The sequence below is a fragment of the Sturnira hondurensis genome, unplaced genomic scaffold, assembly GCF_014824575.4.
Source record: "Sturnira hondurensis isolate 20B ecotype Veracruz unplaced genomic scaffold, ASM1482457v3 Scaffold0019835, whole genome shotgun sequence".
Lineage (NCBI taxonomy): Eukaryota > Metazoa > Chordata > Mammalia > Chiroptera > Phyllostomidae > Sturnira > Sturnira hondurensis.
In genome coordinates this window covers 1,362,584-1,382,785 of record NW_028092466.1, presented here as the reverse complement: position 1 = coordinate 1,382,785, position 20,202 = coordinate 1,362,584, and the positions used below count along the sequence as shown (strand labels likewise).

The 20,202-nt window shown below is 43.9% G+C and overlaps 1 protein-coding gene across 5 annotated transcripts in view; it reads left to right on the top strand.

The window, feature by feature from the left end:
* Positions 1-20,202, top strand: part of DNAH9 (dynein axonemal heavy chain 9) — a 393,611-nt gene that overhangs the window by 140,902 nt on the left and 232,507 nt on the right. For all 5 annotated transcript variants that reach the window (XM_037028297.1, XM_037028295.1, XM_037028294.1 and 2 more), the window contains 2 exons: positions 12,675-12,832; positions 15,336-15,474. In XM_037028297.1, coding sequence (XP_036884192.1) covers positions 12,675-12,832; positions 15,336-15,474 — 297 coding nt within the window. The remainder of the gene's footprint in view (positions 1-12,674; positions 12,833-15,335; positions 15,475-20,202) is intronic.

Below are 20,202 nucleotides of genomic sequence, written 5' to 3'. Positions count from 1 at the left end.
ATGTGATCTGCTTGGGAAGGAGATGTGGCCATTTTCCCAGAGAGAAAAGGCCGTGAGCAGTGGCCAGTTTCTCAGGGGAAAAAGGCATTCAGCCCCCTCCTCCAGGGCCTTTTACTAGGTTGTAATACACAGGAATACAGGGTGGCAAGGATCAAACAGTAGATAACATTTCAAAGAAATCTGAGGGCTTACTATGAGTCAGAGTCTGTCAGGAACAGAGTTTTAGGGTTTCCTGCTCGAACCCTTAACATATGAATGAAAGCACTCTTAGCAGAGCAGATTTCATAGGTCTATCAGGAAGTCTTTGTGATGCCAGATTTTTCCCCAGGACACTCTCTAGCAAGGCAAGGAACTGCACCTCTCCCCAACAGGTATTCAGGCTTAAGGGGATTAGATCCAGGAAGTGCTTCTCCCAGAGAACATGGGGACTTGGGCTTTGTCAAAACTGAGGGCCAAGAGTCCATTGCTCCCACTTTGTTGCAGCCCCCCCACCCCTGCCGAGGCCTTCCGTGGAGGCCTCCCAAGTGATCCAGTCTGGCTTAGGTTGCCCTCCTGCTGTGAGGGGTCTTACCCGTCCGTCATTGACTTCTGACCAAGCTTTGGGTGCAGGGAGAGGAAACTGAAGCAGCATTTGCTACCAGAGACAAGCTTTGTCTCCTGCAGCTGGCATTCCAAAGGTTGTCCCTCACCCTTAGCCACAAGGGGTCGAGATACAATTCCTAGAACCAGGCAGAGTGATCTACAACAGATGCGGAGCTATAGAAAGGTATGGAAGATACCACAGGCTGAATAGCAGCAGAACTCACACCACCAGCTAACCGCCCCAGCCACCCCCATCTTCAGTTGACACTGGGAGCCACAGGTGGCCAGGAACCTCTGCAGGACTCCTTCACTTCCCTCTCCTCACCAAGTGGTAGTCTTCCTACCTCTGTGTTTAGCAGCCAGTTGGTGATCCCATTCACTGATTCTTTCCAGATTGTTGCTTGGTGAAGTTCCTGAAAGGTAAAAAATGTTGGGCTCTTCCCTTATTCCCAGTGGTGATATATGGTTTTCCCTTTCCTTAGATTTTTTTACTTGATTAGGGGTTAGTAGAGGAAGGAAGTCAAATCGCTGACCTGAACACTACATCTGAAAGCCCTTTAGTCTTCTGGTTCAGGGGCTGACTGTGTGCATTTCTGTGCTGTTGAGTCAGAACCTAAAACTGGCTCTGGGAATACTATTTCCACTTTTGAAAACTGGCAAATCCTCCAGCTCAGGACATTTTTGCTTTCTTGGAGAGCAAGTTGTTAAACATTTACCATCACACTTCTTCCTTGCAGAAATATAAGGTCGGTGTTGCCAATCTTTTAAACTTTATATAGAAGCTGAATGTCTATATTTTTATTTTTTAATTAAAAAAAGATTCTTTTTATTTATTTTTAGAGACAGGAGAAGGGAGGGAGAAAGAGGGGAGAGAAACATCAATGTGTGAGAGGTACATCAACTGGTTGCCACTCTCATGCCCCCTACTGGGGACCTTGCCCATAACCCAGGCATTTGCCCTGACTGGGAACCCAACAGATGCCCTTTCAGTTCCCAAGCCAGCATTCAACCCACTGAGCCACACCAGGCAGGGCATATGTTTTTATTTATTTTTTTAATTCTAGATTTAAATAAGTTGGCAACTTATTTGTTTAAAAAAAAAAAAAAACAGAAAAAAGTCCCTGAGCCTGACAAATAAAACACATTAGCTGGCTGCATTCACCTCTGCATGGTGACTTCACAACTTAAAATGAGAAATGACACCCCCCGATAGGGTCTTTTTTTCTTTTTTTTCTTGCATCTTTTTCTATAATGTATTTTATTGATTATGCCATTACAGTTGTCCCCTTCCCCCACTTCATTCCTCTCCACCCTGCATATCTCCTCCCGCCCATATTCCCCCCTTTAGTTCATGTCCATGTGTAATAAGTTCTTTAGCTTCTACATTTCCCACACTACTCCTGCCCTCTCCCAGCCTATTTTCTCCCCACCGTATATGCTACTTATTCTCTGTACCCTCTCCTGGCTTCTCCTCCTCCCACTCCCCTGTTGTTAACCTTTCATGTGATCTCCATTTCTGTGGCTCCGCTCCTGATCCAGCTGTCTGCTTAGATTGCTTTTGTTTTAGGTGTGGTTGTTAATAACTGAGTTTGCTGTAGATTCACTGTTTATATTTTTATCTTCTTTTTCTTAGATAAGTCCCTTTAACATTTCATATAATAAGGGCTTGGTGATGATGAACTCCTTCAGCTTGACCTTATCTGAGAAGCACTTTATCTGCCCTTCCATTCTAAATGAAAGCTTGTCTGGATAGAGCAATCTTGGATGTAGGTCCTTGCATTTCATGAGTTGGAATACTTCTTTCCAGCCCCTTCTTGCCTGTAAGGTCTCTTTTGAGAAATCCGTTGACAGTCTGATGGGAACTCCTTTGTAGATGACTGTCCCCTTATCTCTTGCTGCTTCTAGGATTCTCTCCTTCATTTCAATCTTGGCTAATGTAATGATGGTGTGCCTTGGTGTGTTCCTCCTTGGGTCCACCTCCTTTGGGACTCTCTGAGCTTCCTGGACTTCCTGGAAGTCTATTTCCTTTGCCAAACTGGTGAAGTTCTCCTTTATTATTTGTTCAAATAAGTTTTCCGCTTGTTGCTCTTCCTCTTCCCCTTTTGGCACCCCTATAATTTGGATGTTGGAACATTTAAAGATGTCCTGGAGGTTCCTAAGCCTCTCCTCATTTTTTTTTTGAATTCTTGTTTCTTCTTTCTTTTCTGTTTGGTTGTTTCTTTCTTCCTTCTGGTCCACTCCATTGATTTGAGTTCCAGTTTTCTTTCCATCGCTATTGGTTCCCTGTACATTTTCCTTTGTTTCACTTAGTTTAGCCTTAATTTTGTCATGTAGTTTACCAGTCACCAAATTCAACCAGTTCTATGAGCATCCTGATTGCCAGTGTTTTGAACTGTGCATCTGATAGGTTGGCTATCTTTTTGTCATTAAAAGTATTGGCTCTGGGGATTTGATTTGTTCTTCTGTTTGGGCCATCATTTTTTGGTCAGGTCGACCCTGTTACATATGAGGGGCAGAGCCTTAGGTGTTCACCAGGGCAGGGCAACCCAGTCTCTGGGTTGTGATGCTGTATGTGGGGGCTGGATCAGAGAGGGAACAATGACACTTGTTCTGATCTCTCTTGGATTTTAGTTCCCCTAAGCAAATTGGGCCCTTCTGATGCTGGTTCCCAGGTGTGTGGGCTTGTGAGCATTCTAGGACCCTGTGGGTCTCTCCAGTGAATTCTCCTGTGAGGCTAGGAGTCTCTCCCAGCACCTTTTTAATAGGTGCTTTTAGTTTTTATTTCCCAGCGCTGGAGCCCTGGGTCGTGGGGTCTGTCTTGCTGCCTGTTTTTGCCTAGTTTATCTGCATGCAATTGTGTGACTGAGGTCAGCCCTGTGCCGCCTGCACTCCTGGGTCTGGCAGCCACTGCCTTTTTCTGCCACGACCCCTCTCTAGCCGCCTACTCTACCGCTCTTACCAATGTGGTTGAATGGTTGTCAGACTTCAGTACAGTTCAATTTTCTGTCTGTTCTGGTTGTATTTTTGTTGCTAAATCTTTGTTGTCCTTAATTTTGGTTGTGGGAGGAAGCAGAGTATTTCCACCTACACCTCCATCTTAGCCAGAAGTCAGGTCTTTTTTAATTTGGGGTATAGTCCACTTAAGAGTATAAGTGGAATAAAACAAGTAAAATAAACCTTCCTCAGACTACTAATTCTAGGCCCAGAATGGTTCTGAAAATCAGGAGATGTTCTGAAAAACAAACACTTTTCACTCCTGTGGATATTGGAGTTGAGGACCCATAACTATACGTGTACTTGGAGTTTTTCTCCTTTTTTCCACTGTACTTCTCAGGTGGCTGAGGTCTCGCTCCATCCATTTATTTCTTTCCCACTCTCCTCTGCTGTTTCTGCCCACCTTTATGTGAACCTCTTTCCTTTTTGTTTTTATGATGATCTGCTTCCTCCCTCCTGGCAACTTGCTGCAGACTTCAGAAGGTGTGTTTTATTCTCATCTGCTGGGTCACACTGCTGTGACTGCCCTCATTAAATCCAGGACAATTCGTCAGGACACGCTGTCCCTGTGTGTCCCAGGGCAGCTCTCAGTGCTGCAGAAGGATATGTGCCAAAGGGCTATCTCAGGGTGTCCCTGATGGGCAGGTGCTGTGAGTCAGTCCAGCATCAGCATAGAGCCCATCTTGGGCTCCAGAGATTGTGTAAGCAAGTTCTACATACAAATGGGACTTTAGAAGAAACAGCTTATTGCAGAGTGGGGTTAGCAAGAAAAGGGCGTGGGGAAGTGGACTGCCAGGGCTCAATTCTCCCTCTGCCACTTACTGTGTCACCTTAGGTGGGCACATGTCTCAAGTTCCACATCTGCAAAGGGGTTAATAACTGTAGGTACTTTGCAGATATAATTATTATTATATCTTTGCACTTATAATAATTATTACATGATTTCTATGTGTAAAGCACTTAAAGCAGAGCACTACTGACAGTAGGCACTCAATAAATGTTAGTCTCCCTTACAATGATGAGGAGGAGGAGGGGGAAGTTGTTGTTGTTGAGAGTGGTGGTGGTGATGTTAGTGGTGATGATGATGGTGGTGGTGGTGGTGGTGGTTGTTGAAGATTGTGTCATTATTACCTGAACTCTGTAGTAAATGGGTTGAAAGAAAGCAGAAGGCTGGGCCACATCAGCACAGGGACAGAAGGTCCACACTCTGGTCCCCCCAGTATTCCCTGCATGCTTCACTCCTCACCAACTGGCCCAGCCTTGGCTATCTTACCAAACTTGACAATTCTCCAACCGATGAGGCAATGAGGCCCAGCAATCATTGTCCCTAATGGATAATAGATACTGTGAATTTGCTTTATTTCCGATGTGAGATCAATAATGGATTCTCCAAGATCCATTCCCTTTTGCTTCTGGAAGTAAATGAAATAAGGTCAACCTGGAGTTCCGTGATGCTCTCACATTCCAGTCTGGGAGCACACCCATAGGACACCCTCTCCAGAAAGTGGTCTGACAACAGCCTAGGAAAAATCTGAGGCGTTAACATTAAAAATCACATGCCTACCCAAAGGGAAAATTGCTTTTAATTATTCACAGTGATCCAGGCTGGCATATTGGTTCAGAAGCCGCACCAGCTGTGACACTCTCCTTTGCCCTCCTTCTGCTTGTCTGCCTTTCTCCTCCCTGCTCCTCACCCATATAGGCTCCTCTACCCACCAACTTCTACAAACATGAGTGTGCTTCGTTGTCCTTGTAGGCGGATGTTTTCATGTGTCTGTCAGGTTGGTCAAGCAGAACTGCACATCCAATTAGGACATGTGTGGCAATTCCAAGAGCAACTACTCTGCTATTTTAAAAATGTGTATAACACATTATAGTACTTACTTTCTTTCAGAGTTTTGCCATCACTGTTGCAATCAGCTCACTAGGCCTTATACTATCTAAGCCCCAGGGACACTCAGTGCCTCCAGCTCCTAGTCCATTCCACATTCTTTGGCCAGGCATCCCTGCCACCCCTTCCCTTCCAAGGCAGGAAGTAGCTAGAAGCAGCAAATAACCACTGCAGTGCTCCAAGTGCTCCAGGTGCTGAACAAACCCTACAGTCTCAGAACCAAGGGAGCTTCCCATGTAACACCCTTCACTGAGGAGCTTAAGTTCTAATGGAAAAGTATACAAAAAGTATAAGAAGTATAAAAAAATACAAAAAGCAGCCCTGCCTGATGTGGCTTCATAAATTGAGTACCGGCCTGTGAACCAAAGGATCAGTGGTTCGATTCCCAGTCAGAGCACATGCCTGTTTAGGGTGCCAAGTCTGCAGTAGGGGGTGCATGAGAGGCAACCACGCATTGATGTTTCTCTCCCTGTCTTTCTCCCTCCCTTACCCTCTCTCTAAAAATAAAGTAATAATATCTTTTTAAAAATGTAAAAAGTGATGAGTGGGTTGCACTTCCTGAAGGCAGCAGACTCCAATCTGCCATCAGAGAGAGAAGTGTGGAGTGAGGATTTTAATAACACATGGCATTTTAGAGGAAAGGCTGGAAAAGAGAATGACCATAGGGGATCACAGAATGGCCCACTTTCCTGGAACGAAAAGGGCAAAGTAGAGGGGTGTAAAGGAAAAGCTGAGGGGATTCATGAAGCAGAGCTAGCTGGTAGGCTCCTTAAAATGCATCACCTGCAGAAAGCTAGTGTGACTTTAACACTTCGTGAGCCTGTCCGATGCAGGCCCTCACCTGGGGCGGGACCCTTCAAGTCCCCAGGCTCAGACAAGTACACACAACTTGTACAAACAACAGGCCACTGAAATCAGAGCTGGCCTGCAATAGAGAGGAGTATGAACCTATTTATCTATTTAAAATATAAAGCAGAACACAAGGCCTACTAGAGAGGTGCAGTTAAAGGCCACAGAAACTGGAAAGAGAAAGTGAACCCATCTGGTTGAGGGGCAGTTATGGGTCATGAAATGGGTAGGCGCAATGTGGGAAGGACAGTTAATTGGCCACCAGATGTTCTGAAAGTGGACAGTCAAATGGCATCATCTAGCTCCATGCTACCGCAGCTGTGGACCAATAGTGTCAGCATTTCCTGGGAACTTGTTAGCAATGCACACTCTCAAAACCACTGGAACTGCTGGAATAGAACCTGCATTTTCATGAGGTCCCAGGGATTCATACACATAACAGAGTTGGGGATGTGCTGCTCTGGCACAGCAATCTCAACCCTTAATGCACAGATTGCCTGGGTGCACCTGAAAACGATGCCTAAACACAGTCTCTACCCGCTGAGATCTGACTTTATTGGCCTGGAGCAGGGCCTGGGCATCCAATTTTATTTTTTAAAAACTCCCTACATGGTTCTCACATTTGGAGAACTTTGAGAATCAGAGTGGAGAGAGAGATTGTCAAGCAAGGAAAACACTGGGAGGAGTGTGGGGCTGGGGTCACATCAAGGCCCACAGGATGGAGCCTTGGCTGGTCCAGATCAGGTGTGCAGGGACAGGTCCCCTCCATGGCAGGCGGGCAGAAGGGAATGGAGGACTCAGTCTCATCAGTGGGGCAGTGGTCAGTCTGCAGCTGTGAGTGGGGACAGCAGGCAGCAAAGACTGTGAGTAGAAATTCAAGATTTGACAGGGCTGCAGTGGTTCTTGAACTTCGCTTGGATCTGGGTCACCTGGTGGGCTTGTTAAAACACACCTTGTTGGATATCTCCCCTAAAATTTCTGATTTGGTCAGTCTGGGACAGGGCCAAGAATTTCCATAGGAACTTGGCAGGATCTAGGGATACCAGCCGTGGAGTGGTGGACAAGCACCTGCATTGTCTTGGCCTCAGTTTCCCCTTTGGTACAATGTTTGGTCCAGATTGGGGTTTCTCAACATGGGCACTGTTAATGTCTTGGGCCTGACAATTCTCTACTGTGAGGATCTGTCCTGTGCTTTCTGTGATGTTTAGCAGCATCCCTGGTGTCTCCCCACTAGGTGTGACCACAAAAGTATCTTGAGATTTGGCCAAATATTCCCCAGGGCGGGCAGGCGCAAAATCACCGCAGCTGAGAACAGCAGTTTCTGCCCGGCTTCCCATTTCTGTGTGTTTTTTTCTTTCTTTCTTTTTAAATATATTTTATTGATTATGCTATTAAACTTGTCTCATTTCCCCCCATCACTCCCCTCCACCCTGCACACCCTCTCCCACCCACATTCCCCTGCTTTAGGTCATGTCCTTGGGTCATATATGTAAGTTCTTTGGCTTCTACATTTCCTATATTATTCTTACCCTCCCTCTGTCTATTTTCTACCTACCAATTATGCTTCTTATGCCCTGTACATTTTTCCCCTCTCTCCCCCTCCCACTCCCCTGTTGATAACCCTCCATGTGATCTCCATTTCTGTGGTTCTGTTCCTGTTCTAGTTGTTTGCTTACTTTGTTTTTGGTTTTGTTTTAGGTGTGGTGATTAATGATTGTGAGTTTGCTGTCATTTTACTGTTCATATTATTTTCTTCTTTTTTTAAGATAAATCCCTGTAACATTTTATATAATAAGGGCTTGGTGATGATGAACTCCTTCAGCTTGACTTTCTCGGTGAAGCACTTTATCTGCCCTTCCATTCTAAATGAAAGCTTTGCTGGATAGAGCAGTCTTGGATGTAGGTCCTTGCATTTCATGAGTTGGAATGCTTCTTTCCAGCCCCTTCTTGCCTGTAAGGTCTCTTTTGAGAAATCCGCTGACAGTCTGATGGGAACTCCTTTGTAGATGACTGTCCCCTTATCTCTTGCTGCTTCTAGGATTCTCTCCTTCATTTTAATCTTGGCTAATGTAATTATGATGTGCCTTGGTGTGTTCTTTCTTGGGTCCAACTTCTTTGGGACTCTCTGAGCTTCCTGGATTTCCTGGAAGTCTATGTCCTTTGCCAGACTGGAGAAGTTCTCCTTATTATTTGTTCAAATAAGTTTTCCACTTGTGGCTGTTTATTTTCCCCTTCTGGTACCCCTATAATTCGGATGCTGGAATGTTTAAAGATGTCCTGGAGGTTCCTAATCCTCTCCTCATTTTTTTGAATTCTTGTTTCTTCTTTCTTTTCTGTTTGGTTGTTTCTTTCTTCCTTCTGGTCCACTCCATTGATTTGAGTTCCAGTTTTCTTTCCATCGCTATTGGTTCCCTGTACATTTTCCTTTGTTTCACTTAGTTTAGCCTTAGTTTTGTCATGTAATTTACCAGTCACCAAATGCAACCAGTTCTGAGCATCCTGATCACCAGTGTTTTTGAACTGTGCATCTGATAGGTTGACTATCTCTTCATCACTTAGTTGTATTTTTTTCTGGAGCTTTGATCTGTTGTTTTATTTTGGCCATTTTTTTTCTCGCACGCCTGTTATGTAGTAAGTGGCAGAGCCTTAGGTATTCACCAGAGCCGGGTAACCCACTTTGGTAGATTCTAATGCTGTATGTGGGGGAGGGGTCCAAGAGGGAAAAATGGTGCTTGCTCCACTCTCTGCCAGATTCCAGTCACTTCCCCCACGCCAATTTGGCCCTTCTGGTACTGATTCTTGTGTGTGGGGTTTGTGTACATTCTAGGACCTTGTGGGTCTCTCCAGCAAACTCTCCTGTGAGGGTGGAAATTTTTCTCACTGCTGCCTCAACCCCCACTGGTATTTTCAATCAGTGGTTTCAGGCTTTATTTTCATGCACTGGGGCCCTGGGTTGCGCAGTCCATTTTGCTCCCCAGTTGTTTCTTCCAGTTTATCTGTGCACAAATGTAGGACTGCCCAGTCTGCCAGCCCGCTTGGGCGCCGTACCCCATTCCACAATCTGCTGCCTCACTGGGTCCACCAGCCGCCCTGAGTCCTCTCTGCCCAGCTGCCCAACTCCGCCCCTCATATCAGTGTGGATGAGTGTTTCTTCTTTAACTCCTTGGTTGTCAGACTTCCATACAGTCCAATTTTCTGTCAGTTCTGCTTGTTTTCTGTTTTTAAATTGTTGTTGTTTTGGTTGTGCAAGGAGGCGCAGTGTCTCTACCTACACCTCCATCTTGGCCAGAAGTCTTTCATTTCTGTGTGTTTCATTTCATGAGTGCCCAAAGCACCTCTTCTTACTTTGTGGAAGTTGACACCTATAAATTTTAACAAACTTGATTATTTTCAAAGCAAAACAAATTCCTCTGAAAATGTACATAGAAGGGTGGGCCAACACAGGTTCACAGTTGTTTGCATGGAAAAAGACATGCAGGTTATGATTGTTGCAGTAGCTTTACTAACTCTGTGTTTTGAGTACTCACAACTATATGCCAGGTTCTGCCCACCCCTGTGCCCCTTGTGGGGAAGGCGATGGGGGAAGTGGCTGAAAGTGGTGCTTTGGCACCAGATTGCTTGGTTTTTAACTCAGGTCACCCTGGTTACTGACTATGCAGATTTCTTTGAACTTTTTATTTTGAACATATTTTAAAATTATTTAAAAGTTGCAAAAATAGTATAGAGTTTCCACAGATCCTTCCCTTAGCCTTCTCTATGTCAACATCTTAGATAGTATAATACAATTTCTTAACTGCCTTCTGCCTCAGTTTTCTCATCTATAAAACTAGGACCCACCCACCTCCTATAGCTGTTAAGAGGACTGAATGGGATAATTCAGGTAAAATACTCAAAATAGCACCTGGTAGCCCTGGCTGGCGTAGCTCAGTGGATTGAGCGCGGGCCTGGGAACCACACGATCGCGGTTCGATTCCCAGTCAGGGCACATGCCTGGGTTGCAGGCTGGTTTCTTGCAGGCTAACTACCAGCAGGGGATGCACAAAAGGCAACCATACATTGATGTTTCTCTCCCGCTCTCCTTCCCCTCTAAAGATAGATAAATAAATAAATAAAATCTTAAAAAAAAAATAGCACCTGGCGCATATCAAGAGCTCAGCAAATGTCAGTGATTATTTTATTGTTATTCCCTGTGACTTTAAAATCTCCAAAAACAATGAGTGTTTAGTTGAAAAGAGACCCTGTGAGTAAGGAGTATACTTTGCATCCTTACATATCAGTCAGTGCCTTCCTGTGTGTGCACCTCCACCTGGCTGAGCTCACAATTTAATCCACACAATCCTGTCCACCTGCTTCTCCCCTGACATCCTGAAGGGCATCCTGGATCTCAACCACTTTTACCTTCCAGGTGCTTGTTCCAGGGTCTCAGCTGCTGTGAATGCAGTGAAGAAATGCCAGTGGAGCCCTCCTATTTTATAGCAGCCAGGCTAGCAGAACCTGTTATTAGTGCCATTGCTTCAGCGTTACTTGCATCCTTGTGTCTGCTCAACACTCTCCCTCAGGGCCCCCGACAGAATTTACACAAAAGCACAGATACTGCCAACCGACAGTGCAGCATCAGTTCTCACTGAGCTTGAGGTTTTTGGGTCCCGGTGTTGCGAGAGGGAATGTTGAATCAGAGGAAACAGCAGAAAAGGTCCTGGGCTCTTGCTCCTGCCTCCACACAGAGGTGTCAGAGCAATTGCAAATGGTGATTAATCTCACCTCCCCACTCCATAACAAGGTGAGTGCTCAGTATATCATGTAGATGGAAGGACTGGGGCCTAAGGAGAGAACCCAACCTTTACACTCCCACAGCTTGCAGGGTGGTGAGAGGCTACTTGGCAGCACTGTACTGTAAGTGCCTGAGAACCAGCAGAGCTTGATCTGTTCGCCTGCCTGCTGGGAGTTGGCAGTTCAGTCTAAACTAATTGCTGCGAGCTCAAATGCATTCAGTCATTAGAACTTCACTTTGGGAAAGGAGCTGAATCCTAATTGTAGAACTATCATGCATTCTGGCAAACGCTGCCTTTCAGGCACTGGAGAGAGCCTTGACCAGTCTTCTCTCTCTCTCTCATGCACACACACACACACACACACACACTTCTGCAGCCCAAGCTCCACTGACTCCTTCCTTGGCTATTCTAAACTCCCTCAACATAGCTGCCATGCTTGGAATTCATTCAGAAACCCTGGCACTGGGCCTATCTTTCAAGTGTGGCTTTCAAAACTTTGAGAGGCTAGGAATACTAACTCAGCGACACTCCAGGGGCTGGCTGAACAATTGTGCCCCTTTTGTCTCCCCTCCTTTTGTTGCATGTCATGTTTGTACACTTTTTTCAAAGCACTAGGTATGAAAATAAATTGCTGAATTTCATTTCTTTCTCTTCCACCTTTGCTAGTAAGAGTAATTTACAATGGAGACACGACTAGGCCAGGCTTCAGCTCAAATCCCCTGTGGCTCCATACCACAATTAAGAAAAAGTCTGATCTCTGTAGAAAGGCACCAATACCACATGGGGACTTGGGCATGGCCCAGTTGTCCTGCTGTGGCTCTTTCCTCTCCTCATCAGACAGGACCCTTCACGCATGCAGGAGTCGCCCAGGTTTAGTGCAGTCTGTTCTGGAGATGCAGGGTAGTGAGGGGCTGTGAGGAGTTAAAAGAAATGAGCCGTGGTGGTGATAGGCATACTTGTATTAACCATTCCCGTGTCAGTTGCTGTTTGTGAGCATTTTCTGTCGCTAAACTCTGTATGACTCTTTTTAATTTAATCCTGAGAACAAGCCTGAGAGGTTGGTACTGGTGTCCTTTCCATCACAAAGCCAGGCTCCAGACAGAGTTCAGTTGCCTGATTCAAATCAAGACATCACCACTGAGCCACTGTGTGAGGTTGGGCAAATGACTCCTTTTATCAATGCTTCCATTTCATCCCAGACAAATGAGGATGATGGCATTAAAGTGCACCCCTTGAAGGGTGGTAGTGAGGAGCAAATCAGTTAATATAGAAAATGTCCTTGGAACAGTGTGCGGTGAGTTCTATTACACTGGGTGACTGCAGAGGGGACCAGTGCTCAGAGAGGAAACTCCTGTTTGTGGTCCCTCCCAGCCTCTTGCCACTGTGTTGTAAATATGTTTATATCCAGGTTTCTTTTAGACACACACCCAATGCCCATCAGTCAAGGGCCCAGGCCGCAGCCATTGTGCCTGTCCCTCAGTGAAAGGGGCCACAGAGCAACCGTCTGTGTGGTGTGTGCTTTCCCAGCTCTCGCTATCACCAACACAAACTCAGTGGAGGCGTTTTTCCATTGACTTGTTCACCAGGTAAAAAGCATTCAAGATGCAATTCGAGATAAGAAGCAGCAATTCAACTTCCTTGGGGAGGAGATTAGCCTGAATCCTTCTGTGGGCATCTTCATCACCATGAACCCTGGCTACGCTGGCCGCACGGAGCTGCCAGAGAACCTGAAGGCTCTCTTCAGGTGAGCATTGGCCCTGCCCCATGTGAGTGCCCCAAAGAGAAGCTTCCTTTATTTTTTTTTCTGCTTGAAAGGTGTTACCTATGAGTTAGAGGAAATTTTGAACATATAGAAAAGTAGATTTTTTTAAAAACCACCTTTAATGCCATCACCAGTAAGATGGTTTTTTGCTTAATTGTGGTCTGCTTTTCTTTATGTGCATGTTTTAAAGCCATATATTTGTGATCTTCATTTGTTGTCTACACAGAGTTTGATATTGTTTTTTCTTTCATAGTCTATCATAACCATATCACAGTTTCCTCTGTTAGATATTCTTAATAAGTCTCATTTCATGACTGCATTTTATTCTGTCAAGTACATGGCCCATGTGAAATTCACTACTCCCCATAGTTAAATATTAGGACTATTTCTATCATTTAAAATGTTTTTGCATAATGTTATAATACACATCTTTGTAAATGTCTTTTTTTCTGTGTGCATGATTATTTTCTTTGGCCAGCTTCCCAGAAGCGGAATCACTGAGTTAAGAGGGAGGAACATTTTTAAGGCTTTTGAGACACATTGCTAAACCGCTTTCTAAAAAGATGAGCCAAGTTACATTCCTAATAGCAACGCATGAGAATGCTTATTTTTACCTTTGCCAGTGATGGGTAGGAACATGTTTTAAAATCTTTACTTTGACAAGAAAACACAAGTGCCTATCCTAGCAGGAGCTGGAATCTCCACTCTTTTTTCAGAGAAAAACCCAACAAAGAGCAACCTGAAAAATGCTTCATGGCATCTCATGGTCTTCCCACTAGATGGTTACCCAGGAGCAAGGCTGGGGGAGCTGTGATGAATTTGTCTGTCCTGGCTCTGGATGTGAGGGCCTAAGCAGCCACAGGGAAGCTCCCTGGGTATCCAAGGCCCTCGTGTCTAAACTGCTCCAAGGCTGGCAAATTCCTCTCTCATGAGAGTGGGAGTGGGTGGCTATCTTCTCCTTTAGCCAGGTCTCCACTTCAGCCAAGAGCTTGTGAGAATTTCAGCAGGCTGTCTAAACTGGTGCCATCGAACACCCTGCTGTTTCCTAGTTGTTCACACAGAGTACTTAATAAACAAGCCTGTGTTGCAAATGATAATGGAGCTGGATTATCCCCATGATAAGAATTAGTCCTCATATTCCCCCCTGTATTTAAACAGAACATATATCCATAGAAAATCAGAGCGGGGGTGGGGGGACACTGAAGAATATTGGTAAAAGCAATAAATACAAACATGATTTACATTTAATTCTCACAAAAAACCCATGTGTGGGGGGTATATATTAGTACAGTAAGAAAACAGATGGATTCAGCAAACTGCTCAGGGTAGTAACCCTAGTTACTAGGGTTAGGTAGTAACCCAGCTGGTAAGCAGCAGAACTGCAGTTTGAACCCAGACCTTCTGGCTCCAGACTCTCTGCTCCTGGCCAGAGCAGTCCTCTCATCCAGAGATTATCAGTGTAACCATTTGGCATTCTTCCTCCCAGTGTTTTGTGGGTGGAGTGTGTATTCTTTTTCAAACTCGGAATCAGACCTACATAGTTTAGTATCCTGCCTGTATTGGTTAATGTCTCCCCAGGTCATTAACTACTTTTTTTTTATACATTATTTACTACAGCCACATTACATTCCATAGTGTGGATATATATTTAACTTTATTTCATATTGCAAAATAGTTTTGAGTTTTTAAGCATTTTGTTGCTCCTTTGATTTTGAATGCCATGTAGAATAATTTGAAGAAAAAATGTACTCAATCAAATGTTTTTGAAAATTTTGTATCAGTGTAGGAAAAATGCAGGTAAAGACTATAACAACCCTAGGCTCCTATTACATACCTAATAAATTAATTTAAAAATAAGTAATTTTAAAATAAAATGCTTCTAGAGCCAGAAGGGGAAAAAGCTAAGTAAATTCTCCTACAGAGACAAAAAGCTACTTCTGCATTCTCATGTATGCCATTTGGGGACAAGGTGAAGTTAATAAGTACTTACTTTAACTCTAAGCATTAAATACAAGCACTTATATTTGTATGCAGGTAAGTGCAAAATAAGCCCTTAGTGTCTAGGCTTAGAAGAGACATATGTGCTCAGGACAAGAAATAGAGAGATCCTCAGTTTCCTATAGATAGATACCAAGAGGGACTCAGTTCCTCAACCTCAGCCCTTCACCTGTTCTACACAACTTGCTTTACTAATCTGTGTCTTGTGTAAAGGTACTAGACTCAAGTTACAAGACTTGAGTTGTACCCTCAAACTCTGCCCATGTCTACTAACATTATCTATCAACTTGGGAAAGAGGATCACTTCCTTTATCCTTAGTTCACCCAACTTTCAGTTGAAGGTCTTAGAGGAAACCACTGCAAAGGTCTAGGATTTTATATTCACAAGTGCCTCCATCTGTGATCTCAGCTGGTGCCTCCTGCCTTAGACACTCTCCTTCAACTGTGCAGTAAGGAACTGTCTCACCCTTTGTCTCCCTGGGCACAGGCCCTGCGCGATGGTGGTTCCGGACTTTGAATTGATCTGTGAGATCATGCTGGTGGCGGAAGGATTCATTGAAGCTCGATCATTAGCCAGGAAGTTCATCACCCTTTACCAGTTGTGCAAAGAGCTTCTCTCCAAACAGGTACACTCCCTAGTTACACCAGAAATTCAGTCGTGTGTCTGCCAAAGTTCTGGACAGATTCCAGGGCCAGTGAGTTAGGGAAGTTATTATAGACTTCTAGAATCGCTGTGCCCATAAGCTTATTAAAAGTTCTGAACACTTCTATAATTAAGATCTGTAATTAAGATCTGTTTCTTAGCCCAGCATTTTTAAAATTTGACTGCAGAGCTCCCATTTTTAACTGTGTGGCAACACCTCATAGATCAGCAGTGTCCTATGAGACACACAGCAGCAGCTGAGAAAAACCTTAGAGGGACCTGTCTTCTGCTGAAGGGAGTTGAGAGGGACAGGGTTGAGGAGAGAACGCTGGGCACTGAGGAGACCCTTCTCACTGCTGCTTGGCCTTACATGTGAGTCCTGCCTACAGAAGATACCTTCACAGAAATAACAAACATGACCAAGAACCTCCAACGTTGGTGTCTTGGATAGAGAATTTCTTAGTGGCCATCAACACTTACCTTTGGGGAATCTCTTACTTGGATCACCTTTGTTGCTAAAACATGAGCTCTCTCAGCCCTGAGAAACTTGTCCAAGATGAATTAAAAAGCCTCTCCTAATTTCCTCACCCTTCCCAGGCCCCCTGCTCATCACGTCCTCTCTCCAGGTTCTCTGCCTCCATTGACTTCCTGGCCAGTGACCTACTTTTATAACCACAGCCCTAACCTCTCTTTTGCATGCTGAACCTGTATATTCAATGGTCTATACCACAGTTCTCCCACATGTCTAAAAAGCACCTCCAGGTCAGCATCTAAAGTTGATCTTCCTATCAGCCTCCCCCTACTTCAGCATTTCTCCCTTCAGTAGTCACCATTTACCCACTTGCTAATTCTGGAACCTTGGGAGTTATCCTTGATAACCTTCCTCTACCTCAGCCACTGACTCATCATGAGTGAACTGTTGCTCATTCTACCCTCTGTATCTCTCTCAAACATGTTATTTTCTTTTTAAGACTTTAGTTCCAATCACATATCTCTTGCTTAAACTTTTAGAACTAGTTTTTCCACCTCTATTCTAGTCCCTCGAGTTCATTCTTTTTTTAAATATATTTTATTGATTATACCATTACAGTTATTCTATTCCCCCCTTTCATTCCCCTCCCCCCGCACACTCCCTACCCCACCATTCTCCCCCCTTAGTTTATAACCACGTGTCTCAAGTTCTTTAGATTCTATATTTCCCCCACTATTCTTGCCCTCCCCCTATCTATTTTCTACCAACCCTCTATGCTATTTTCTGTACCTTCTCCCCCCTTCTCCCCCTCCCACCCCTCTGTTCCTAACCCTCCATGTATTCTTCATTTCTATGGTTCCACTCCTGATCTAGCTGTCCGCTTGGTTTGCTTTTGTTTTAGGTGTGGTTGTTAATAACTGTGAGTTTGCTGTCCTTTCACTGTTCATATTTTTCACCTTCTTTTTCTTATATAAGTCCCTTTAGCATTTCATATAATAAGAGCTTGGTGATGATGAACTCCTTGAACTTGACCTTATCTGAGAAGCACTTTATCTGTCCTTCCATTCTAAATGAAAGTTTTGCTGGGTAAAGCAATCTTGGCTGTAGGTCTTTGGATTTCATGACTTGGAATACTTCTTTCCAGCCCCTTCTTGCCTGTAAGGTCTCTTTTGAGAAATCTGCTGACAATCTGTTGGGTACTCCTTTGTAGATGACTGTCCCCTTATCTCTTGCTGCTTCTAGGATTCTCTCCTTCATTTTAGTCTTGGCTAATGTAATTATGATGTGCCTTGGTGTGTTCCTTCTTGGGTCCAACTTCTTTGGGACTCTCTGAGCTTCCTGGATTTCCTGGAAGTCTATGTCCTTTGCCAGACTGGGGAAACTCTCCTTTATTATTTGTTCAAATAAGTTTTCCACTTGTGGCTGTTTCTTTCCCCCTTCTGGTACACCTATAATCCGGATGTTGGAACGTTTAAAAATGCCTTGGAGGTTCCTAAGCCTTTCCTCATTTTTTTGAATTCTCATTTCTTCATTCCTTTCTGGTTGGATGTTTCTTTCTTCCTTCTGGTCCATTCCATTCATTTGAGTCCCAGTTTCCTTTCCATTGCTATTGGATTCCTGGACATCTCCCTTCATTTCAATTAGTGTAGCCTTCATATGTTCCTCTAATTTGTGGCTATAATCAACCAGTTCTGTTAGCATCCTGATAAACAGTGTCTTGAATTGTGCTTCTGAGAGGCTGGCAATTTCTTGGTCGCTGAGAATTATCGGCTCTGGGACTTTGAGTTCTTCTTGCGCCATCTTTTGGGCTGTTCCTGCCTATTCCGTAGCAGGATCCGAGCCCTAAGGTGTTCACTAGCGCAGGGCAACTAAGTCACTGGGTTGTGATGTTGTATGTGGGGGCGGGGTCAAAGAGGGACTATGGCGTCCCGTCTGCCGCCTGCCGCCTCGGCCCTCACTGGTGCCGCAGCTGCTGCCATCACCGGGCCCACGTGTTTCGTCCCACTGCACGCGAGTGTGCCACCGCCGTCAGCCCTCGCCCCCTGGGGCCTGCGTGGTCCGTCTCACTGTGCGCAAATGTGCAACCGAAGTCAGTCTGCCCCGCATCCTGACTGGTTCCGGGCTGCCTGCGTGCCTGGGTCGGGGGATCTGTCCTGCCCGACCCTGCTCACTGCTGGCTCCGCCCCTCTTACCATCCCTGTTTCAGGGTTAGATGTATTCGGACTTCCGTATAATTCAATTTTCTGTCCTTTGGCTGTGTCTTTGTTTCTCTGAACCTTTGTTATATTCAAACTTGGTTGTGGGAGAAGGCACAGTGTTTCCACCTATGCCTCCATCTTGGCAGAAGTCCCTCATTCTTTAGCCAATAGCTAGAGCGATTCACTTAAAAATGCTCCTCAGTGTTAGAATAAAGACCAATATACTTATCACTCTCCACAAGAAACCTGCATGGAGCTCTGTCTCTTGCCAACTTCCACAGCTTCACTCCACAGCCTTCTCCATATTGTACTTGCTGTACCTACATTGTTTTGTTTTGTTTTTAAGTTTGGTGTACAGTGACGACAAAGAAGATAGTGGCAGTACTTGGTCTTAGAATCACACTGCCCTGAAGAAACAATAATGAAAAGACCCAAGGAAGTAAAATTCAGTCAGGCACAGATGAGAGAGAAAGACAGTTAAGGCCAGAAGGAACTCCTGTTCCACAGGCTCAAGGGAGGGAAGACAGACAGTTTCAAGTATAGTCACCATGTCTATTGTCTTCATGGCACACTGAATTGTTTAAAGCACATATCACAAAACAATCTGCTATGAAGCAAGTAGCAGAGCTGGTATTTGAACCTAGGTCTGTCTCAGTTCAGACTCTGTGCTCTAAACTGTACACCCACCACTTCTCTCACCATATTGCTCCGAGGCCTGATGTCAGCAGTATGGTCCACTCTTCCCAGATTCTATCATAGTGACCAGTGGGTTCCACATTTGAGAAAAAATTTTTAACATTCAATTTTATATTAGTTTCAGATGTACAGAATATTGTTGGATATTTATAACTTGGAGAGTGATCCCCCAATAAATCTTACACCCACCCTACACCATGTATGGTTATTACAATATTATTGACTATATTCCATAAACTGCACTTTATATCCCCATGACTAATTTGTAATTGTAACTGTCAATTTGCACCTCTTAGCCTTGTACATTTTTAACCCAGCCCCTAATTTCTCTTCCCCTCCCAATCTGGCAACTGTCAGTTTGTACTCTGTATCTACGAGGTTGTTTCTGTCTTGCTTGTTTATTTTGTTTTTTTGATTTCATGTATAAGTGAAATCATATGGTATTTGCCTTTCTCTGACTTATTTTGCATAGTATAATACTCTCTAGGTCCATCTGTGCTGTTGCAAATGATAAGATTTAATTTTTTTTTATGGCTAGGGAATATTTCATTGTATATACATACCACTTCTCTACCCATTTGTCTCTTGATTGGATTATTTAATCCATTTACATTTTATTTTTTTTAATTAAGATTATTTATTTATTTTTTTTAGAGGGGAAAGGAAGGAGAGAGAGAAATATCAATGTATGGTTGCCTCAGGTGTGTCCCCTGCCGGGAACTGGCCTAGAACCCAGGCATGTACCCTGACTGGGAATTGAACCGTGATCATGTGGTTCACAGGCCCGGGCTCAATCCACTGAGCTACACCAGCCAGGGCTACATTTAAAATTATTTTGATAGGTGTGTAGTTATTGCCATTTTATTAATTGATTTCTGATTTTTTGTTCTGTTCCTTTCCTATTTTCTTACTCTCTTTTGTTCTATGTTGATGACTTTCTGTAGTGTTGTGTTTAGACTCCTTTCTCTTTATTTCTTGTGCATTTTCTTTTAGATTTTTGTTATATAATTACTATGTGCTTCACATATACCAAACTATGTGTATAAAAAGTCTATTTTAAGTTGATGGTCAATTAAGTTTCAACACATCCTAAAACCAGAATGTGTTTACTCACCCACTCCACATTTGTGTTTTTGTTATTAATTTTTATTTATTTTATGTGTATGCTTATGTGTATTCTTTAGTTTACTGTTATGATTACACATGATCTTCCTACTTTTTTGTCTTTTAATCTTTGTACTATCTTTTAGTGTTGTTTGATCCACTGTTTTGATTATGTGGTTGCCTTTCTCAGTGAATTTTTTTTCTTTGTGATATTTTTTAATTCATAGTTTTTATTTCTTTT